General features: G+C 37.5%; 1 protein-coding gene across 1 annotated transcript in view; it reads right to left on the bottom strand.

Moving 5' to 3' along the window:
* Positions 1-24,479, bottom strand: part of PAPPA2 (pappalysin 2) — a 389,726-nt gene that overhangs the window by 98,629 nt on the left and 266,618 nt on the right. The window contains 3 exon segments of the mRNA XM_044003126.1: positions 14,311-14,524; positions 16,162-16,339; positions 23,337-23,505. Coding sequence (XP_043859061.1) covers positions 14,311-14,524; positions 16,162-16,339; positions 23,337-23,505 — 561 coding nt within the window.

The raw sequence follows: 24,479 nt of genomic DNA, 5'->3' as shown, positions 1-24,479 counted from the left end.
GTCATTTATTTATTGGTTGAGTTTTTACATGAGGTTGACATTCCCTTTGTGAGGGTTCTCCTGGCTGACGTCCTTAATACTTAGTTCTCTACCACTTTGGAAGAGTACTAAGGTCCCCTCTGTCTAATGTCTTGGTGCTTTGTTATTTGGTTTTCCCCCCAATCTTGGAAAGTCACTTTATACCTACTTTTCTCAGTTATGTAGTATAATGGAAATGAGCTACACTTGAAATGACAAGGTTTGGATTCAAGTCCCAGAACTTTTGACAAATCAATTCTCTGTAATTCAGTTTTCTTAACTATAAAAGGAGGCAAATATTCACATGACCAACTTTGGAGAATCGTGAGGAAGACATCTCATCTTGTAATTTCTTTAGTGTGAGGAGGTCCCTATTTTGGAAACTACCTGTTCAAAGCAATAATCCCATCTGTAATTTGTAGTATTAAAAAAGGTGCTTGGGGACACCAAGGGGTTACATGACTTGCCCAAGAAAACAGAATTATTATGTGTCAGGAGTGGGTGTTGAACCTACATCTTTATGAGTTGGGGTCCAATTCTCTATCACAATACCATGCTGCTTCTTTAGAAGCCAAAGATTACTATAGAAATTTGAATCACTAATATTGTTATTTTACATTTTATCCCTGAACAAATGACCAAGATATGTTGTTCCAAAATACTTCCAAATAGAGGAAGAAAATTGGCTTAGCTTCCTGAATGTCTTTCTTACACCCAATCTCCATTTTCTTTTGCTACATATGCAGGGTACACAGTTATGACTTCAAGTGCCATTACTTTATTTAGCAGAAAACTTCACTGTCTTATAATGATCTCTTGGTTTTAATCCCTCTAAGCTTGAAGCAACAACTGCTTTATATTCGGAACATGAGAAAGAAAATAGAACAGTAGATTATTACATATTTTAAAAAATGAAATATAAAATTACAGTTACAGAGAAAGTACCAACATTTCTCTCTTGTTGGTAGGAGTTTCTCTATTCTGGGGCTCCCTGTACCAATTAAATCACAAATCCAGTCTGTATGCCAAATACCATATATAACTACAAGCAAATTTATCTTTCTAGTGCACAATTCTGACCAGAATATTATTCCCCAGCTGGAGAGAGAGAGGGGAGGGAAAGGAGGGAGTGAGGAAGAGAGTGAAAGAGAGAGAGAAGAAGAAGAAGGAGGAGGAGGAGGAGGAAGGAGCTATAGTTATTTGTATGTCTCTTATTTTTTCTGCTAATAAATAGTTCACTTTAATATAGCATGTTAAGAACTTCAAAATCTTTCCTGACAAAAACCCTCTGGGATAAGTAATGCATGTATTATTACTTCCATTTCCATAAATGGAAAGAGTGTCCCAGAGAATTTAAGTGGTTTGCTTGAAGTCACACCACTAACAAGTGTCAAAGTTAGAATTTGAGCCAAGAATCCCGAGTTTACATCCAAGGTTCTTTTTCACTACATCACACTTTGTCCTTTAAGACAGATACTATTTCAGGGCAGCTAGGTGGCACAGTGGATAAAGCACAGGCCCTGGATTCAGGACTACCTGAGTTCAAATCCGGCCTCAGACACTTGACCTGGGCAAGTCACTTAACCCTCATTGCCCCACACAAACAAAAAACAAACAAACAAGAGAGATACTATTTCTTATTTATCATTATTTATCAAACTAAAGAAAAAAAAGACAAAAAAATCATCTAGTCCAAGTATCTTTCTGTAGAATTAAGTGACTTTCCAAATTTTGCTCAATTAAAAGCCACTGGCAAAGCCACAACTAGAATTCATCTCTAATACCTACCATAATGCTGGTTATGTTGATGTTGTGGTTGATCCTTCATTTTTGGATAGGACCAATGATGTTCCTTATTGATTATATAATGTGTACCCGATTAATGTTTTTATTTTTAATGAATAATGAATGAACTAGAAAATTGGAGCCTGTGATCTGGGAGAAATTGATTGAGCACATGCTTTATCATTCCTAGCTTGGGGAAGAATTCCTATCTCTGCTATCCCTGTATAACACATTTGTAAGTGAGGTATCCTAACATAAGGAAAATAGGGAGTGAGGAAGTGAGTAAATAATATACAATGCTCTGAAACAGTAGCATCTGTCTGACAATTTTTAAGAGCATATTAATAAAGTGAAAAGAATCTAAACTAAGGATTCTTAACTGTTTTTGAGCCAAGGGATCCATTAGGAATCAGTGTCTTGAAAACTATAGATCATTGCTCAGAGTAATGCTTTTTGTAGAATTAAAGGAAATTATAAATTTCAGTTTTAAATCATTGAAAATAAATGTATATTTTCCCATCCAAGTTCAATGCCCACCTGAAATTTATTCACAAATCCCATAGGGGTCTATGGACCCCAGGTTAAGATCTAGAAGATGGTGATGAAATAGATAAAGGGTATCCAGTTCATACCTAATGAGGATCACCTAAAGGAACTTGGGAAAACAAGAGTAAAGGAGGCTAATAATAATTGCCTTCAGGTATCTGAGGGACTGCCACATCTGTTGTCTGCTCTACCTCTGAGGTAAGAAGAAGGAAAAATAGGAGACAATTGTAAAGAAAAGCTTAGGCACAATGTGAGGAAAAACATTCTCATTAGAGCCCTCCCAAAATGAAATGGGACCTTTGGAGGTGGAGTAGAGGGGATCCTCTTAAGGGTATGGTTTGGATAAATGACCACTGAGGTGCCTCCCTGATCTTATTCACTGTGGATTAGCAGCAGAGATACATCTGTATAAACACACATACATATATGAATATATGTATATATGTGTGTATATGTGCATGTATACATGTATGAATATATGTATGTGTGTGTATATATGCATGTATACATATATACATTCATGCAGAGAGAGAGAGATTTCTCAGTTTTCTCAATTGGAAAATGGGGGTGATAATGGCACTTACTTTCTAGGGTTCTTGTGAAGATCATCCAAGATAATATTTACAAAGTACCTAGCGTAGTGACTGGTTCACAACAGATATTTAATAAATGCGTGTTTCCTTCCTTCCAAAATATATGAATAATCATTCCATAAGCATTTATTAAGCACCTATGAGCCATGCACTGTGCTAAGCACCCGGAAATCAAAAGACTCATAAAATTGGCCCTTCCCTCAGGGAGCTTACAACCAAATGGGGAAAACAGCAAGCAAATAGATATGTACAAGTGAGGTATATAGAGAATTACCAGGACATAATTAAAAGTGAAAAGGCAATAGAATTAAGAGGGATTGGGATAAATCACCAGCCCTGAGCAAGTCACTTAACCTCCATTGCCCCACAAAAAAAGAGGGATTGGGAAAGGCTTCCTGTAGAATGTGGGACTTTAGTTGGGACTTGGAGGGAACCAGGGAAGCCAGGAGGCAGAGATGATGAAGGAGAGTATTCAGACATGAGGAACACAAGAGAAAATGCCCAGCGCTGCGAGATGAAGTGCCTTGTTCATGGAACATCCTGTCATTGGATCAAAAACTCCATGCCCACGAGTAAAGTATAAGAAGACTGGAAAGGTCAGAAGGGGCTGGTTACAAAGGGCTTTGAAGGCCAAAGAGAGGATTTTTATATTTGATCCAGGAGATGATAGGGAGTCACTGGGGTTTATTAAATAGAAATTGACACGGTCAGACCCATAGTCCAGGAAAGTCACTTTGGTGGCTGAATGGAAGATGGATTGGAGTAGAGAGAGATTTGAGACAGTGAGACCCTCCAGCATGCAATTGAAACAGGCCAAGCTGGAGGTGATGAGGGCCTTTATCAGGGTGGTGGCAGAATCAGAGGAGAGAAGAGGCCATATTTCAAAGATGTTACAAGGGTAAAATTGACAGACCTTGGTAACAGATTTGGGGAGTGACAGTGAGGAATCAAGGATGACATTTAACTTGTGAGCCTGGAAAACTGGAAGGATAGCCTGGAAGGCACCCTCAAGAGTAATAAGGAATTGTGGGAAAAGGAAGGGTTTAGGGGAAAAGATAATGAGTGGGGCAGCTAGATGGCGCAGTGGATAAAGCACCGGCCCTGGATTCAGGAGAACCTGAGTTCAAATCCGATCTCAGACACTTGACACTTACTAGCTGTGTGACCCTGGGCAAGTCGCTTAAACCCCATTGCTCTGCAAAAAAAATAAATAAATAAATAAATAAATAATGAGTTCGATTTTGGACATGCTGAATTTAAGATGTCTACTGGACATCTCATTTGAGATGCCTGAGAGGCAGCTGAAGATATGAGATCAGAGAGGTTGATGCAAGATATCTAGATTTGAGAATCATGAGCATAGAGTTGATATTTAAATATATGGGAGATGATGAGATCATCAGATGAAATGGTATGGAAGGGGGCAGCTAGGTGGCACAGTGGATAAAGTACCAGCCCTGGATTCAGGAGGACCTGAGTTCAAATCCAGTCTCAGACACTTAACATTTACTAGCTGTGTGACCCTGGGCAAGTCACTTAACCCTCATTGCCCAGCACAAAAAAAAGAAAGAAAGAAAGAAAGAAATGGTATGGAAGGAGATTCTAAGAGGGCCCAAGGCAGAGCCCAGTGGGATACCTATGGTTAGTGGGGTATACACATAGGTATATGTATATGTATTCATATGTATGCACACATGCATATGCAAACACACGTACAAATACATGTATACCTGTCCCAAATGTGTCCATGAATATACACACACATACACACACATACACACACACACACACACACATATATATATACACTTCATTGAGAAACAATGGGTATAGGTGCTCTGATGCAACAAGTCTCAGATAAGTACAATCTTAGAGGAATTTGAATCCTGTGCCTTTAAAAAATCTTCTATTATTCTTTGTAGGATGTGAGAAGCAGAATAGAAAACTGGCTGTTATCTGAAGACAAATTAGACTTATCCTACCTTATCCAAAAAAAAGAGAATTCAACTTGGTAGTTAGAAGTTGACCACAGACAGATTTAGCAAACATCCATTTATTAAGTACTTACTATGTGCCAGGCATTGTGCTAAGCACTGAGGATACAAAGAAAAGCAAAAGTAGTCCCTGCCCTTAAGGAGCTTACATTCTCAAAGAGAGGAAACATATAAATAAAGAGTTGGTGAATAGTGAATAGGGGTGGTATTAAGGAGCATTCTAGCATCTGGACAGGAAAAAATAGGAAAGCTCAAGGCTCACAATTATAGCTACTGGTTTTCTCCTCAGTAGAGGTTTTCAAACAAAAACTGGATGGCTACTTGCTGGGCATAAAGCAGAGGGAATTCTTATTAAAGTACAGTTTGAACTAGCCTGCCTCTGAGGTTCCTTCCAACTCCAAAATATTGTGAGTCTGTGAGATTCTCTCTTGGAAGACATGGCTACAGCTCTGACTTTTTTTTTTTTAAAAGCAGCAAAAAGCCTAGGAGAAGCTTTGAACTCCACATTAAGACTTGAATTCCTCCTCCTGGGCTTGCTTAGTTTTATCTCTTGTGCTTAGATGTCCAGAGGGGACCTTTAAGGCTTCATTTCTAAAGCTTTGGAATCCCTACACTGACAGAGGAATGAGGCTTACATAGTTCATAAGGTAAACCTAAACAGCTTGTGACAGTGATTTACACCCAACTTCCAAGCATCTGATTACCTAATCCATGGCCTGCTATGTAAACGGGAGTAAACAAAGATTTAATCAGTTTACACAGTGTATAGTAAATAATTTGATCTCTCCTCTGCAGGGTGCTTGCAAATGTAAATGTTTAATCCAAATCTGAGGCTGATGGAGTGATTCAAGCACCCACTTTCTCAGCCAGCAAAGCTGTATCAACAAATGGCCCTCACATGCCCTGGCCTTGGGGTGGGAAAAATGAATGTCTGATGATGACTAAGTGTGTGAGCCAGAGAATCCTTTCTGTCCTGTGCTCATTTGCTCACCTGAACAGCAATTCCAGGATTCCAAACCCAGTTCTTAGGAAATGACCCAAATTTCCTATAGCAATTTCTTTGTCCAAGGTCGGAATCTTCTCTTTGACCTTTTTTCTCCCCTGAAATTATCCTCTGCCACATACTGTTTGGGGTCAGTATCCGATGTGGTGTTTGTGAGTGGGTAAACAGTAATGGAAAAAGAGAAAAAGAATGGAGAAATGCCAAACTGGGATGTAGGACAACTTACTTTTTAACTTGGAAACTGCCTGAGAATAGATGGTATAGGCTGTGCATATATATGCAAATCAAATGCAGAACACATGCAAATGAGACATGTTCACAAAAGCCTTCTTACCTCTTTTCTACATCTGGGTATAGTCCCTGGGGGAAAGTACAAGTGGAAAACACAGCTCTAGAGAATGCTGAATCTTATTAATTTTTTATTACAAAATGATTGTGATAATCAACTCTACTGCCAACAGGTATTATTAAAGACCTACTATGTGCCAGACACTGTCCTAAGTTCTGGGGATACAAAGGAAAACAAATACATAGCCCCCACCTGCCCCCATTGCCTAATATATTGAGGAGACCACATACAGACAATTAGGTACAGGCAAGATGTGTACAAGATAAATTGGAGGTCATCTGAGAGGAAAATCATTAGCACTAAGGAGGATAGGGAAAGACTTGTTGAAGAAGGTGGGATTTTAGCTGAAATCTGAAGGAAATCAGGGAAGGCCAGAGACTGAGATGAATAGAAATAGAATTACATGCAGGGGTGGGGGGCAGTAAGTGGAAATTCATGCAGTTGAGAGATGGAGGGACTTGTTTGAATAACAAGGACAATATCACTTAATCCTATAGCATTTGCAAGGGAGTAAGGTGTAAGAAGAATGGAAAAGTAGGAAGGGGACAGGTTACTAAAGCCTTCAAAAGCCAGGATTTTATATTTGATCCTGGATGTAATAGGGAACCACTGTTGTTTATTGAATAGAAGGATAAGAACACCACTTTCATAGCAGAATAAAGATTAGATTTGAGTGGGGAGAGGCTTGTGTGTGACAATTAAAAGAGGACTAGCCTTGGAATAAAAAGACCTATATTTATATCCCAGCTCTACCGCCTACTTAGACTACCTTACTTTGGGTTAGTCACTTGAAAACTTGCATTTTCCTCATCTGTAAAATGCAAGAGTTGGACTACAAGGCCCTGAGATCCCTTCCAGCTCTTGGTATATGACCCTTTCATCCACGAAGATCATGCTGCTGGGTAGCCTTCCTGGGGAAAAGCATAGATTCTCTCTTCCCATATCATGCATAGGTTCAGCACATCTGTAGGAAACATACTTGTGTATTTCTTCTTCTTCTTCTTCTTCTTCTTCTTCTTTCTTTTTCTTCTTCTTCTTCATCTTCTTCATCATCTTCTTCTTCATCATCTTCTTCATCTTCTTCATCATCTTCTTCTTCGTCATCTTCTTCTTCATCATCTTCTTTTTCTTCAATGTCATCTTCTTTTTTCTTCTTCTTTGCTGCTGCTACTGCTCCTCCTCCTCCTTCTCTCTCTCCCCCCCCTCCTTCTCCACTTCTCGTTTTTGGAGTCAATCTGGATTAAGTGACTTGCCCAGGTTCACACAGCTAGTAAGTGCCTGAAGCCAGATTTGACCTTTGCTCCTCCTCACTACCACCTAGCTCACCCCTGTGCACATATTCTTGACTGTATCATTCTATCCTCCCCCAAAATCTAGTTGAATCTTCCTGAGAGTGGAAGGAGTTGCCTCTGGAGCTAGTAGTGTCACAAAGACAATGGATGTCTATAAGGTGAGGATGAGTATAAGAGATGTTGTAAAAAAAAAAAGATACCTATTCATTAATTTATTCATTCAATAAGCCACCATTAAAGTCCTTCCAGGTAAAAGACCCTATGCTAAGGGCTGGGGGTACCAAGGCAAAATTAATACCCCCTAAACTTACATTTTTTTAAGAGGAAACAAGGTGTATGGAGATAAACAGGTATAAAACATTCAAAATAAATGCAAAATAATATTATTTTGGAGTGAGTGGATTCTAACTGGAAGTTCATCAAAAATATTTTGTAGGAAATAGAACTTGCCTAGAAAATCTGAGGTAGAGATAAGGAAGGTACGAATTTTGGACATGCAAGGGGTATTGTATTACAAAAGGAGGGTTCTAAAGGCCACACAGAGGCAACAGTGAGTTAAATAGGTCAATTGGACTAGAATGTGGAGTTTAGAGTTTAGGAATGGAGGTAACATGAAATCAATCTGGAAAGACAGGTTGGAATGAAATTGTGAAGGGCTTTAAATGCCAAAGGGAAGAGTTTATATTTGGATTTGAGAGTCGACTGGAATCTATTAGAGCTTTTTAAACAAGGGAACAACTTGAGCACACCTGTGATTTTGGAATATGAATTTCCCAGCTGTGTGGAGGATGAGTTAGAGAAGGTTGAGAATGAAAAAGTGAGACAAATTAAAAGACTCCAACAACACGCCAGGCAAGAGATGATCAGGACCTGAAATAGAGTAGTGGCTGAATTCTGGAAAGAAGGAACAGATGTGAAAGATAGTAAGGAAGTTGAACTGAGAAGACTTGGCAACTGATTGGTTGTAAAGCAGGAGTTAAAAGCTAGAAAAGAGTCAATGGTGTCTACTACCAAAAATCTGGGTGATTGGAAAGACAATAGTGTAAAAAATATATGGAACATAAAATGAGAGATGTGTTTGGGAGAGGCAAATTGTTTTTGGATATATTTAGTTTGAGATGCCCAGAAGATATCCAGTTGAAATTGTCCAACAGGTCATCGGATTCTCTGAGACCCCTTCTAAATCAGAGATCCTGTGATCCTGTGAGATTACTGGATATGTATCAGTTAAAGAACTGACCTTGATCATGCCACAACTCCTCATCCTGGCCTCCCTCTTAGACTAGACATTGCAGCTCCTCCCCTGAGTCCTTGAAATCCTGATGGGTAAGAGTTTTCCATATCTACCCTGTCCCTGGGCTCTGGATTGGTGAAAGTTCTCCATATCTATACTAACCTATGGTTCTTGAATGATGAGCATTCTCCACAACTAGTACTCCCAGATTAATGAGAATTTGTTATATCTATCCTGATCCAGATCCACCACTGTTCTCCTACCATTTTGATCTTATCCTGGGCAAACTTTCCTAGGCCTGTAGGTATTACAGTGGATAGATAGCTGGGTCTGTACTCAGAAAGACCTGTGTGACCCTAGGCAAGTCATTAAACTTATGTTTGCCTCAGTTGCCCCCCAACTTTAAAATGGGAATAATAACATCACTTATTTCCCGGGGTTTTGTAAGCATAAAATGAGAAAATATTTTAGACCACTTAGCACAATATCTGGCACATAATAGATGCTATATAAATGCTTATTCCTTCATCCTCTTCCCCTCTACCTGTAAACAACCCAAGTATTCCTAGAAAGTTATTGTTTCCCTCTGGATCCACTTACTGCCTATAATTTCTAAAACATCTCCTTGACTATCATTCCCTTCATATATATCATCTCTCCCTCTTAGAATGTAAGTTCTTTGAAGGCAGAGGCTTTCTTGCTTTTTTTTTTTTTAATATTTGTATCTTCTCCACTTGGCATCATGCCTAGGACAAAGTAAGTGTTACTAAGTGGTTTTTTATTCATTCATGTATTCATTCAAGGAATAAGGCAAAGTTACCAAACACACCTGCAGTTGGTTCCCTGAGGCATATTTACTGACCCATTTATGTTCTTATATGGTATTCTTTAACTAAGCAAACTAAAATGTATTTTTTTTCTTTCCAGTAATTATGAAGCTGGGAATGTAGCAGAAAGCAAGGAGAGGGGTCTGTTATGAAGGCAGCAAAAAATATCAAAAATGAAATGAAGAGGATACTCTTTTTCCTTCCATAATGAAATGGGAATATTCCTAATTTCCTTATAGAGCCAAAGTGAAGGGTAATAGCATGATGAAGTGGCAGATTCAGTTACCTTCAGAACTGGGAGGTGGGAGAGTGGCAGAATGGTCAATTCAGTTTAATTTAACATACATTTATTCAGTTCTTATTATGTACCAGATGCTTTGCTAGACTCTGAAGGCACAAAGAAAAAAAAAAACAAATAGCCCTTTCCCACAAGGAACTGTCTTTGGGAGTGGGCTGTGGGTTAATAATATGCATACAAATAAATATTATACAGGATAAGAAGTAAAGGGGGCAAAGGTGAGACCAGACAATGAACTCTAAAAATATTTGTTGAAAGAGAAGACACTAGAATTTTGGATGATGTGCAGAGTCCAGACAGAGGAGATAATATCTATGTTGAGCCTTGAGAAAGAAAAAGAAATCCAATAGCTATTATACAGTGCTTTAAGTTTCCCAAAGCTCTGCACACATATATTCTCATTTCAAAGGCTCAAAGGAGCATAGAGCTGACGTGGAAGGGCCATTGGAGGTCAGTGAGTATGACTCTATCTCCTTATAAAGGTTGAGAAAAGTAAGTAATTCTCATGTCAACTCCAGGAAATAGATGTTACATTTATCTCCATTTTACAGATCAGAAAACTGAAGCTAAGTTAAGTGACTTGCCCAGGGTCATATAGCTAGTAAATGTCTGTGGAGGTAATCAAATCCAGGTGTTCTTGTTTCCAGATCTACCACTATTTATGTTGTGCTAGGTTACTTCCTAAGAAAAAAAAGAATCCAAAAAATAAATAAAATAAATATTTTTTTAGAAAGAAAAAAGAAATATAAAGAATCTAGAGGCACAATCCAAATAGCCCTAGGGTTGGATTTGTAAGATCTGGAATCAAGTCCTAACTTTCGCACTTATTAGTTGTGTGAGGGTGGGCAGGTCACACTCTATCAGAGTTTGTTTCCTGCTTCATAACATTGGGATAATTTGACATACTACAATCATGTTAAAAAACAAAACAACCAAAACCACTTTATTTTATTAATAAATACAGAAAAAGTCTTTGACAAAGTGCAATACTAATTTGTGGCATAAGTATAGGAGGATCTTTGTTAAAAAAAAAATAACATGATGAAAGTATCTATCAAGGGGCAGCTAGGTGGCACAGTGGATAAAGCACCAGCCCTGTATTCAAGAAGACCTGAGTTCAAATCCAGTCTCAGATAATTGGCACACTTACTAGCTGTGTGACCCTGGGCAAGTCACTTAACCCTCATTGCCGTTAAAAAAAAAAAAGGATCCATTAAAAACAAAATGTAATAGGGAAATAATAGAACCAATCTCAATAAACCGAAAAATAAAGCATTTTTGCTTCAGGAAAATTTACATTTCCCTAATGTAGTTTGACATGGTTCTAGAGATGATGACAATAACAATGATACAAGAGAAAGAAATTAAATTCACAAATATAGTTAAAAAATAAGAAAAATATTCCTGTTTGCTGATGGCATGATGGTTTACTTAGAAAATCCTAGGAAGTCAACAAAGAAAGTAATTGCCAAAAGTTAATAAATCCTTATATATAAGTAACAATTTACTAAAGAACCCCACAATAATGAGTGTTTCTATATATAGCAATTACAAATTCCAGTAGGAAATAGTCAAATAGGAAGCACCATTCAAGATAACTACAAAAGATATAAAACATCTTAGTGTCAACTCTACCAAAGCAAAGTCAATACATGAAGAAATATAATTATGAGCCATCCCTTAAGGAAACAAAGAATAATGTAACTGGAGAAATATTCAGTGCTTGTGGCTAGACTGTGCCAGTATTAAAAAAAGACAATATCTCCAAAATTAATTATAGATTTAGTGCTATATCAAACTATCAAGAAGATACTTTCGTTGAGCTAGACAAAATAATCACAAAATTCCTCTGGAGCAACAAAAAGATCTAGAATATGAAGGAAAGTAATAGAAAAAAAGGAATAAAAAGGAATATCATTTGCAGACCTAAAATTATATAATAAATCAGTTATCAAGGCTATTTGGTGAGAGTTTAAAATATCATTGTAACAGGCTAGAGGAAAAAGACTCAGAGATAAATTATTTAATAAACTCAGTAACTTAGTGTTAATAAACCTGAAAACATAAATTACCTAGGGGGAAAAAAACTTCCCTATTTAACAAGAATTGCTGGAACTGTTGGAAAGTAGTCTGGCAGAAATCACTAACATCTTACACTATAAGCCAGAATACTCTCAAAATGAATACATGCCCTGAATACTTAAGTCATGCAATAAACAAACAAACAAAAAAAGAGAACCAGATCAAGAGCCTTGCACTGCTATGATGAGGAAATAAATCTTTAGCAAATAAAAAATAGGGACAGTCACCAAAAAGTGAAATAATTTTGATTACATGAAATTTTAAAGTTTCTGCATGAATAAAATTAACGCAATTAGGGTAAGAAGGGAGATGGTTGACAGAGGGAAAATCTTTGTATCAAATATCTTTTTGTGAGTATCTATTATCCAAGGTAGATAAACAACTAACAAAAATATTTTAAAACAAAAGCCATTCCCCAATAAATAAGTGATGGAAGGATGGGGGCTGAGTGGGGAAAGCAGTTCTCAAAATAAGCACAAACTATTAACAGCCATATTTTTTTTAAAAAAGAAAAGGTATCTTGAGGTTAGTGATACTAAACTGGTGACAAAGCCAGGAAGTACTGGATTCAAAAGACACCTCTGATATACAATGGCTGTATGACCCTGGACAAATCACTACTAAGTATTCTAAGTATAAGTAACTTCTAAATATTCCAGTCAACTTTCTAAGATTATAAGTTACAGAGAAGGTGTCAACCTGCATTGGTAGAGGGAGGTTTTCCTTTGTTTGTTTTGTTTTGTTTTTTTCCATGAGGGAGTTCCTAATTCCAATAATGGGTCCAGTCTCTATCCCTTAGTCTCTATTCAAGAATATTGCATATTAATACTCAAATGAGAAATATGTGGGGTTTTACCTAAAACCCAACCAATTGTCAAAGGTGACAAAAGGGGGACATTCTATGGTCAAGAAGTTGTGGAGAAACAAGTAGACTCATGGGGCTATGAACTGGTCCATCCATTTTAGACAGCAATTTGGCATTGTGTAAAAAAAAAAAATTGACCAAAATTTCTATATTATTTGACCCATAAATTTCATTGCTAGACATATTCACTGATGAAATAAAAAAGAATGGCCTAATTGTACACCAAAGTATTTATAGCATCACTTTTTGTAGTAGCAAACATCCAGAAACAAAGTAAATGGCCATCAATTGGGCAGTGGCTAAACCAACTGTGGTATGTAAAAGTAATGGAATGTTACTACACTGGAAGAAATGATGACTATGATGAATGCAGAGAAGCAGTGGAAGACATATTAATTGATTGAAAGTGAAATGAGAAGAACAAGGAAAATATATAAGGCAACAATGTAAGGGAGCAGAAAAACAACAATACTAGCAAAACTGGGAAATTCAAAAGACCAAGTTTAGTCTCAAAAAAGAAAGATAATAAAGCACTTTCCCCTGATTCTTTGCTGAGTTGATATGGTTGTGGATCGCTACAAAAATATATTATTAGGTTTTTTACATGTATTTTATGATTTCTTCTTCTTTTTATGATTTATTATAAGGAATAGCTTCCTAGAAGATGGAAGCATGCACTGGGAAATGTTGGTGATGTAAATTTTTTTTAAAATATCAATGAAGGAGGCAGCTAGGTGGCACAGTGAATAGAGCACCAGCCCTGGATTCAGGAGGACCTGAGTTCAAATCTGATCTCAGACACTTAACAATTACTAGCTGTGTGACCCTAGGCAAATCACTTAACCCCAATTGACTCACCCCCCCAAAAAATCAATGAAAGTCATTTTTAAATTACATGCTATCTTCTGGTATTGTGATCACTATATAAATAGGAACTCTTACCATTGTACCAGCATAATGTAGATATTCATTTACAGGAAGGAATATTGATTTGAATATGACTACTCATCTTTCTGTTGTTATTTGGCTATTTTAGATATATACATATCTATATCCATATTCATACCCATATATTAATATTATATTAATATAACATGTGTAATATATTATATATTCATACTATTCTCATCTGTTCAAGATGATTTTCCTAATAGTTAAGGATTCGTGGAGATACACACACACACACACACATATATATATACATATACACTGTTTATATGCATATACACACAAACACATATATATATATTATATAAGATCATCTTGAACAGATGAAAACAATTAAAAATTAAAGGGACAGACAAATAATTTTTCAAAGTCTCTTCTCATTAGTCTCCTAAAAATTGTTTCAAAATTTTATGAATTGAAATATGACAATAAAATGTGAGGAACAAGAATAATTGCTGAAAATATAGGAGACTTACTTCCTGGGCTTGCTTCCTGTACTTTCTGCAACATAGTATCCAGGCTCACATTGGTATCGGCAGATGGACCCCACATCATGATTTCCCTGGGGGCAGCGAGGCAGGAGCAGTTTGGCATTAGGTATGTCTGGGGGAACATCACACTCTAATTTGCAGTAAGCTTCTGGTAGAGACCAAAGCCCATCCTCAAGGCAAGTCAACCACTGGTTCATTCCTAACTCCAGGAAACATAAAAGAAGGAAACTCAAATAGAAAGCTGGAAAAAATCCAGAGTGATTAAAACAAGATCAACCTAGGGGTGGGAGTAGGGGGCACAGTGGCCTCTTCGGAGCAGGTTACAATGGAAGTGAATACCAAGTCTAGTAAGATTTCTTTAAGGACTCTAGTCCTTCGAAAAGACAAAAGTGAGACTAAATTTCAGGAAGCCATTCAAAGTCATAACTAGGGTTAGGTTCCAAGTATATAGTTGAAGGGTATTAAAATTTAAAGAGTGCTGACAACAATTGAATTTCTTCAGAAGCCAGAAAAACAAACAAAAACTTAGTTACAAGCAACAAAGCACTTACTTTGCAAGAATAATTAGTTGAAACAGGAAGCTGCCACATAGCATGCTTCCACCTTACTCCTGTTGTTACTATACCCCAGGTAAGTTTTTCTTCACCTGGCTAGAGCTCTGCTCACCCATCCCCTACCTCCACTTAATGAATGGGTCCTAAAAATGCATGTCTTATGCTTTACTCAAATGCAAAAAATGCAACTTTTAGCTCTGAATACACTAATTTACAAAACTTTTTTGGCACAATACAAATTTTGTCTCATTACAGATAGAGTATCAATTTTTATTTTAATTATGAGAAAAGGATTAACTGGGTGAGAGAAGGGTTTATTAGGTCAACTTTCATCACATCTTCTCCAACAATAATCATTGTGGAGTGTTTGGCTAAATAAAGAAAAAGGCTTTAGATTTCCAATTGCTTCTGACCTTAAAGAAACAGAAGAATAAAACCTTTTGACTAATGGGGATCTAAAATACTATCATTCAGAGCAAAGTAAGTGAGAATTGTGGTAAAATTTATTTGTGGTAAAGATTAATATCAAAAGTTTTAGCTGAATCATTTGGGAGGGGCCACACCTGGCCCACCCTGAGGTTAAGTATGCTGACAAGGACCTCCTCTTTTGGGGGAGGAAAAAATGGAATACAACCAGAAGGGAGGGAACTTCCGGGAGGCAGGGCATGTTCAAAGAGTTCACTCTTTTGGCCTGTAAATCAGGCTGGTGGCGTTCCAGGACCTGGTGGAGGCATGTGTTTTGTTCCGTTTGGGGCAACTGCATTTCTTATGAGCAACTAAACTGACTGGGGTTGGTGATTTAATCCTAAATTCCTTTGAACTAGCTTAATTGGGAATGCTCTGGAATTGCATGAACTAAGTTTAGAGTTAAGACTATCTATTTGTATTTCTACTTCCTTATTTCCTTAATTGGTTTCACCTTTGTGGTTTAATTAATTCCCAAGTAATAAAACCTGATCCTTTATGAACTAAAGCTCAGAGGCTCCTTTTCTTATTGCCTGGGAGGAATATATAAAAAGGAAAGTTCAAAGGGGAGATTAAACCTAAAAGAGTCCCTCATATTTCCAGGACCCCAATATTAAGGCAAGTCACCCTAATAAGCTCCATATTTTGGCCCTCACAGAGTACAACAGGGACATGAAAGTAGGGAAGGGGACAAAAACAAAAAAAAATGGTGGCACAAAGTGAGGAATGGTACAACAGGGGAATAAGATGCAGGGCATTTCTGAATCTGAGATTCCAGGATCATTACATCGTTCTATGAATTCCAAGTTGATGATACCTTGAAGTTTAGCTGGTGAGATGCAGGAGAAAGAACAGCGTTTCTGATAGGAAGTCCCTTCCAGGCAGGAGAAGTTTGCGTAGTACACATGTGACTGGTCAGGAACACCACAATCAAGGGGGATACAACTGATGGCTTGGTCCCAGTGGCCAGAAGAACATGTGAGCAGAATCTCCTTCTATATATGGAAAATTTTAAAAAATACGAACAATCAAGGAAATCCTAATGCTTGGCAAGAGTCTAAAACAAGACATCTCAGACTCTGCCCCAAATTGCAAATAGTATTAAAGTTCTATTAACATAGTCCCCAGATATTCCTTGGGAGATCTACAATAGCCAGCAATTTGACCATTCACGGAAGTCATTCAAAGGTGGCAGAATAAAAATACTGTTACACCTATATTCCTATATTTTCTCACAGACCTACTAGTACTTTTTAAAAAAATGCTTCAGAATCATAGAATCTGCACTTCAACTGTGTTCTGAACAGAGCAGAGTATTGTGGAATTATTTCATCCTTGGTAATGGACACTAAGCTTCTCTCCAAATAGCTTAAGGTCAGTCAGTGCTTTTTTAGGTTTCCATAATGCACTGTTCAGTCATAAGGAGATTGAAATCCATGAAAACTTCCAGATAAACTGGTCTAGTCATTTGAACAAGAATAAGACCTTATATTTACCACTACTGAATTTCTAATCAGATATTTTTCAATAATCTTTCAATCTCAAGATCCTTCTAGATTCCTTTTCTGTCAACATTCATTAACAAATATTTATAAAGGGACTACTATGTGCCAAGCACAATGCTAGATATTAAGGATACAAAGGAAAAAAAATTAAATGTCCCCTGCTGTTAAGAAGCTTGCATTCTCTTTGGGGCATACAATATGTTCAAAGATCAGTAAATAAAGGTTATGTATGCATATGTATATGAATAGATATAAATATAGCTACACACATACACAAACACACATACCTATAAACTGAGGAAGAGGGGTAGTGTTTAACAACTTTTTTGTTTGTTTGTTTTTGTTTTGTTGGGGGTTTTTTTGGTGAGGCAATTGGGGTTAAGTGACTTGCCCAGGGTCACACAGCTAGTAAGTGTCAAGTGTCTGAGGTCATATTTGAACTCAGGTCCTCCTGAATCCAGGGCCGGTGCTCTAAACACTGTGCCACCCAGCTGCCCCCTTAACAACTTTTTTTTTTATATTTTTATTTAGATTTGAGTTCCAAATTCTATCCCTTCCTTGTTCCCTCCCCTCCCCCTCCCCGAGTTTGTAAACAACCAGATATAGGTTACACATTTGCAATTGTGTAAAACATTTCCATATTAGTCATTTTATCTAAGAAAACTCGAATAAAAGGGAAAAAAGAAATAAAGGAAGTGGAAAATAGCATGCTTCTAACAACTTTTTAATCAGAAAAAAAGCCTTTTGAAGTTAATGTTACTTGAGCTCTCTGACAAAGAGAGAGTATGGAATTCTAAGAGGTGGAGGTAAGGTAAAAGAGCATTTCCAGGACAGGGACAGCCTATTCAAAAGGCACTTTAGCAAGTAATGGGATTTTATTTATAGGGAATAGCTAAAGGGTTTCTTTGAAGGGATTGTTGAGTGTGTTAGGAGTAATATGGTATCACTGTGGCAAATAAAAGTTTATGGGGTCACCTTTAATTGTCCCAAGTTTAGGGAAAATTAGCTGGGGTTCTAATATATTTGTTACTAAGAAATTAGAGGCTACTGCACCATTTTTAGGGCATTAAGCATTTATCAAAGTATATTAAATATTAGTAAAGGGATAGAGAACATGGCTCAGAAAGTTCAGAAGCCCTAAATATCTAGGATAGAGGGGACAGAGAGAAAGCAGCGTGGGAGAGGGAAGAGCGTGCCAAGAGAGGTAGAGACCCCTCTCCAGGGTTTTTAACCTGTCTCAGTTAGAGGTGGGTCACTCCTCCTTGATCAAAGCTAACTGGCCAGTAACATTCAAGTCCATTGATTGACATGACTTGAAGGTGGTCTTAAGTTAGTTAACTTCCTTTAGTTAGTCAGGAAGGTCAATCTACATTTCCTTTGAAGTTCTCCTGACTCTGGGCTGGCCCTGCAAAACCAGCCAGAGTTCCTGTGTGTGTGTGGGACAGGGGTTGGGAGGGGAGTCTCTGAATCCCCAAAACACCCTATTATTAATAATTTTCTCACATCACTATGAAAAGCGAGAATGAAGCCAGATTGTAAAGGGCTTTAAGCACCCAACAAAGGAACTGGTGTTTTATATTAGAAGCAAGTCAAATCAACAATCACTTATTAAACACCTACCATGTGCCTGGTACATGACTTGAGAAAGCGAGTAAGTAACACAATCGGTCCATTAATAAAAAGGTCTAACAACATAGAAGCAGCTGTTGGCACTATGGATAGAGAGCCCTTGCCCAGAGTCAGGAGCAACTGAGTTCAAATTCACTCTCAGACTTTTACTAGCTATGTGAACCTGTGCAAGTCACTTAACTTCTGTTTGCTTCAGTTTCTTCAACTAAAAAATGCAGATACCAGCACTTATTTTAAATGGTTGTTTTGAGAATCTTATGAGATATTCATAAAAAGGTTCTTAGCACAGTGCCTAGCACATGTAAAAGCTTATTCCTTTCCCCTTACCTATAAACCCAGGACATTTATTAGAGATATCCATCCAAGTTAATATTGGTTAATATTAATGACTGTTCTTTTTGTTTCATCACTGCACACCATCTTTGAAGATGGGAAATTTTCATTTATTATGGTGAAATTATTAATCACATAAGCCCAACTACTCTCCCTTCCTTCATAAAAAAATAAATAACTAAAGCCCTGGAGGAAATACTAATTATGAAGCCTAAGGTATAGAGAAGAGACTGTCATTGCCACCGTCTTTCCTAGCATAAAACCATAATAGGACCAGAGTCACAAATATAATGACCAGCAAAAGTCCCCATAATCTCTCTCTCCAATGCCTGTTTATAGCCAGGGCTGATTCATTGTATATACCATGCTTCAGATCTGATTGTATAGCTATGTAAATCAAAGACAGATAGAATTCTCAGAAGAAACCATTCTTATTGCCTTTAGATCATTGGCCGAACCCTTGCTAGAAATACCTCAACTCTGCCAACCTCAGGAAATGGACAAGTCAACTGGAGAATACCTTGTGGACCACTCTGTGTGAATGATGAAAGTCACACCACCAATTTCAGTCTGTGGCTCTCATCTCTGAAAGACTCTGTCCTACTACTACATTAATAAACATCACCACTATTTCCAGGAAGCCTCTGTCTCCTATACCTGGAAGTCTGTTCCAAACTCCAGTTATTGCATTTCTCTTGTAAGAATGTCTATCAAGAGCTCTCTGTGTGTTGCTTAGATCATCATTAACCTTATTCAACTCTGTGACTTTTTCTTTTCTCGAGTTTCTTAAGATGCTGTAATAGTCATATAAAAGTTTCAGTTTCACTTTCCTTACCTACAGTCACTTCTCTTTTATTTATTTTTATTTATTTAGAATGTTTTTTCTCAAGTTACATGTAAAAACAAATTTTGACATCAATTTAAAACTTTGTGTTCCAAACTCTCTTCCTCCCTCCCTCCCTACCCCCACGTTAAGAACTCAAGCAATTACATATAAGTTTTTTTGTTTATTTATTTTTTGGTGGGGCAATGAGGATTAAGTGACTTGCCCAGGGTGATGTAGCTAGTAAGTGTCAAGTGTCTGAGATCACATTTGAACTGAGGTCCTCCTGAATCCAGGACCAGTGCTTTATCTACTGTGCCACCTAGCTGCCCCAATTCCATATGTTATTCATGTGCAGTCATGAAAAAGATTTCCACAGCTCTAGTCACTTTTCAAGAAATAAGTTCTTCTGTTCTTCTTTCTATACTTTTTTTTCATGACTTTTTGTTCTGTCCTACTTTTTTTTTCTTTCTCTCCTTTCTGTGTAACTATTTGCCTTTTCATTATTGGATTCAAATGGGCAAATATTTATTCATCATATACCATGTACAAGAAATGTATGCCCAGAGGGCATGGGGAATTGAAAACTTAATTAAATTTAGCCCTTACTCTCAAGGAGCATACAATATCGTAAGGAAGGTGAGATGTACACACAAGTAATTATTCTGCAAGGCCCAGTATGTTAAATATTATCAAAAGGCCACTGGAGTTCAATGAAGGGGTAATTTTAACTTTAAATGACATAAGGATATTCATGGTAATATTAAAATATTAGCACTAATAGTATATTAATTTTAAGGTTATATTACACAATGAGTTCATAATAGCCTATATTTAAATCAGCATTCTTATAAAAATAATATTAAAATTCTTCAATTCAATTTTCACTGTTTGGGGGTAAGGGGAGTTCAGACCTATGATTTCATTTATGGAGGGAAATTCCAATTTAGAAACTTTCTTTGTCAGTGTAGATTACTGATTCATTTGTAATTTATAGTCCTGGAGGTTTGCCTGGGATACTGAGTGACTGGTCTATGACCACACACCTACCATATGTCAGAGACAGAACATACAGAACATACATAAATGTCAGCTGTTATTATGCTACATTACCTCTCCATTCTCAGGCGGTGAAAATGTCATTTTTATACAGAAGGAGAAACTCACAAAGCAACAAAAAAATACTTTTCTATATCTAGTTCTGACAATGCAGCTTGACCTTTATCTAAGTTAGGTCTACCTAAGGTATAGTGGAAGAGAGTTTTGCCTGAGTTGTTTCACTGACAGAATCACAGAGTAACAGTTTTCTATGCCATGAATGTCCATCCAGGCTCTACAGAACTGAATTGTTGAATTTCCAAGTTTTGTACAACCCATTGCCTGCTGGACATATCTACTTGGAAGTTCAATAGGTCACTCAGCTCAAGAAATAAAAATTGGATCTCAACACATTTTCTCCCAAATCTAATGTTCTTCCAAGTTTACTCTTTTTCTCTTGAGAGTGCTACTACCATCTTTCCAGTAAACCAGGACTCACTCCTGACTCCTCTCTCTTCTTTAGCCCTTATATTCAATCAACTGTCGTTGTCTTGCCAATTCTACATTCATAACCCCTTTCATGTATTCTTTCCAATGACAGAGCCTGAACCCTACTTCAGACCAGGTTTTCCTCTAACGAACTATTGGAATGGCTTTCACATTGGTTTCCCTTAATCCAGGGATTCCCCTCACCAATCCCTCCTCCACAGAAGCGATTATTCATCACCTCAAAACACAGATCTGACCATATCACACCGTATTCAAAAACCATTCAGTGACTCCTTATTGCCCCAGGATAAAATATAAACTCTTCTGCCTGGAATTTAATGTCTTCCATAATCTCACTTACATTTTCCTTTTAATCATTTCATATTACCACGTTTCCTGTATTCTGATCAAACTGGGTTACTCGCTGTTCCCCAAAACATTCCATGTTCTACTTTGTGTCTTTGCACAGGCTCATCACTGTGTTTGGGAATGTGTTCTTTCTTTAATTTCTACTTGTTAAAATCCTAGATTATGCTTTTATCAATTGTGTAGCTAAGGTGTTAAAGCTCCAATGGTCTCATACAGATGTTTCAGGGGAATGAGGAACTGCAAGTGTTTTTGGTTTTTTTCCCTTATTTGTTAACTATTTCTTCATATGAGTTTACTCTCTCCAAACACCTTTGTTCTACTAGTTTGCCATATGGGTATGTGGTAGAGAAGTTCCAGAAGTTCAAGAAATTGGCTAGGAAATGTTCTTCCTACATTTCAATCCTCAGTTCAACATTAGAAAATCTTTTGTCTCTCTCTATTTTTCTCTGTCTCTATGCCTGTCTCTTGTCTCTCTGTCTCTCTGTCTCTGTATGTCTGTCTCTGTCTCTCCCTCTGTCTCTCTGTCTGTCTCTCTGTCTCTCTATCTCTCCCTCTGTCTCTCTGTCTCTGTCTCTGTCTCTATCTCTGTCTCTGTCCCTCTCTCTGTCTCTGTCTGTGTGTGTGTGTCTCTCTCTCTGTGTCTCTCTCTGTCTCTGTCTCTCTCTGTGTTTTCTTTTAGAGTCTTCTGTCCTATATTTCAAGGCTAATATTGCAAGCCTCAGGGCCCAAACCCTTCCCAGTTTCCTTGATCCTGGAGAAGGGAAGGAAGAGGGAAGGTAGGGTTGCTAGAAGTAAAAAGTATGAACTCTAAGTGTTTCCCCAAGAGGCAAAGGCAGAACTCTGATTAGCTGGGGGAAGTTAAGAAAACACAGACCTCCCTTGTACCCCTCAGCACCTCTTGGTGTTAACATTAGTGTTACAAGAGATTAGCCCTATTCTGGCTGGCTCCACAGTTTGGGTACTAGGACCAAATATTGGAAGATGTACAAAGGCAAATTTAGACTTGATGCAAATAAAAACATCCAAACAATGAGAGCTATCCCAAAGTAGGAGGCAGTAGATTCCCCCTCACTTACTGGAAAGGTCTTTTCTACCCCTAATATACCATAATTTCTCAAGGTTTGTGTGGTCACTGTTTTATGAGCCCCTTGAGGGGAGAGAATGACCTAATGTGATGGGTGCATTGTATGGAATAGTCACTCAAATGATTGTTGAATGAATAAATAATTGTTTGTAGACAAATTACTGCAATTCATTAAATCTAACCAAAAAGCAAGAGTCAGGCAAAAATCCTCTACCTAAATCAGTGGATTTGGGGCTTCTCATGAGTGGTGAAAAAGACTAGGGTGGGGATGATTTCTTCTGTTTTAAGACTCTTTAAAAGAAAGAGTGTTAGACTGCAGAACAGCTATTTGTAATCTAACCTTTGGCACCTTGGACTACTTTGGTATTCTCATCTCCAAAGCAAACTAGGATGGTCCTGGCTTCAAACAAGAAAAAAAAAAACTTAAGCAATGGGAATATTCCAGGCATTCCTATTGTAATACAGGCCTGGCAAGAAATTCACAGTTTATTCAAACAGCAAAATCTCTTATCTCAGAGCCACAGATGGTGTATGTACAACCTTGCCATCTCTAAAGCCAAAGCCTTCTTCATGAAGGTCCTTATCTGATCCTTCACTGGAATTTTAAAAAAACCTCAAAATGAAAATCAACGAAATGAAAAGCCTCCTGTACCTGGAAATTAATCCTGTAGTCATGATGACTCTGTAGGTCCCTCTAACAAATCACCACCTGACTGACTCACCTGCATGGGCCTTAGTCTCTGTCCACTGCTGGCTTGGAGAATGAATCCCCTTTCACAGGTGACAGCACATTTCATGTGTCCTGGGCTGCTGGATGTACAATTCACATCTGCATGGTCAAGTAGCAATGGCTCACAGCTGCCCTCTTCTCCACAAGGCTGATGGGCAAAGCTAGAGAGAACAAAGAAGCAGAAATATCTTAAGACTCTCTCAGATTTACCTGGTGATAACAACATAATCTTCCCAGATTTATCTCTTTGGGTTTCACTAACCAAGATTAGGAGAATTTCCTGGTTATGTCATGAACTGTCTTCTTGAATCCTGAATTATACTCAATGAATTTATGTCCATTAAACTACTGTCAAAACTGTCAATTAATAGCTAAGTGAGGTTAAAATACACACAAAAAGTTTCCAGGTGCTAATCAAGGGATAAAGACATTAGCAGGGAAACTAAACACTAAGGAGGAACCCAGACCTATTGTGAATCAGAAAGAATACATAGCTCTCAAGGGAAGTTGAGACCCACAAGAAGTTTTGCTTAATCCCCTTCAGAAAGGAAAAGGGAGTTTCTTGAGTGTTGATTAGATCAAGTACAAGCTTTATATGTAATTTTTTTAGGTTTAAACAACATTTTTCATATTGAATTGTCTTATTAGCCTGGACATTTACAAGAGAGCTCAGGGCCCTTTTTGGAAGAGTAAAATGAACCAGATAAAAATGTTCCCATAGTTCCCATTGGTGGTGGGCTTCAGTGTTAACATTGGTCAAGTCAAGTTATCACTCTTGAATGCACTAAAGCAGGCAGGTATGAGCCTATGAAGTCTTGTGCTATGGTGTGTTATTATATATTTCATTGGAGTGTGTAGCCACCCTAATTACACAATAATTTGAAGGCTAAATACTTTCAAAATAATGTTGAATTAAGAACAACCTGTGTACTATAACTACTGAAAGAACTTTGCACTCTGCTGTGGACTCTTTAAAAACATGTCCAATAGTGGGGAGAGTGTATAAGAATCAGGAAATGCTGCTGCTACCTGGTGCAAGATGAAGAATGATGAATGAAAAAGCATTTATTTAGCACTTATTATATGCCAACCTCTGTGTTAGATGTTAGGGATACAAATAAAAAAAAACTGAGAT

The sequence above is a fragment of the Dromiciops gliroides genome, chromosome 4 (assembly GCF_019393635.1).
Source record: "Dromiciops gliroides isolate mDroGli1 chromosome 4, mDroGli1.pri, whole genome shotgun sequence".
Lineage (NCBI taxonomy): Eukaryota > Metazoa > Chordata > Mammalia > Microbiotheria > Microbiotheriidae > Dromiciops > Dromiciops gliroides.
This window is presented reverse-complemented; position numbering and strand designations above follow the sequence as displayed.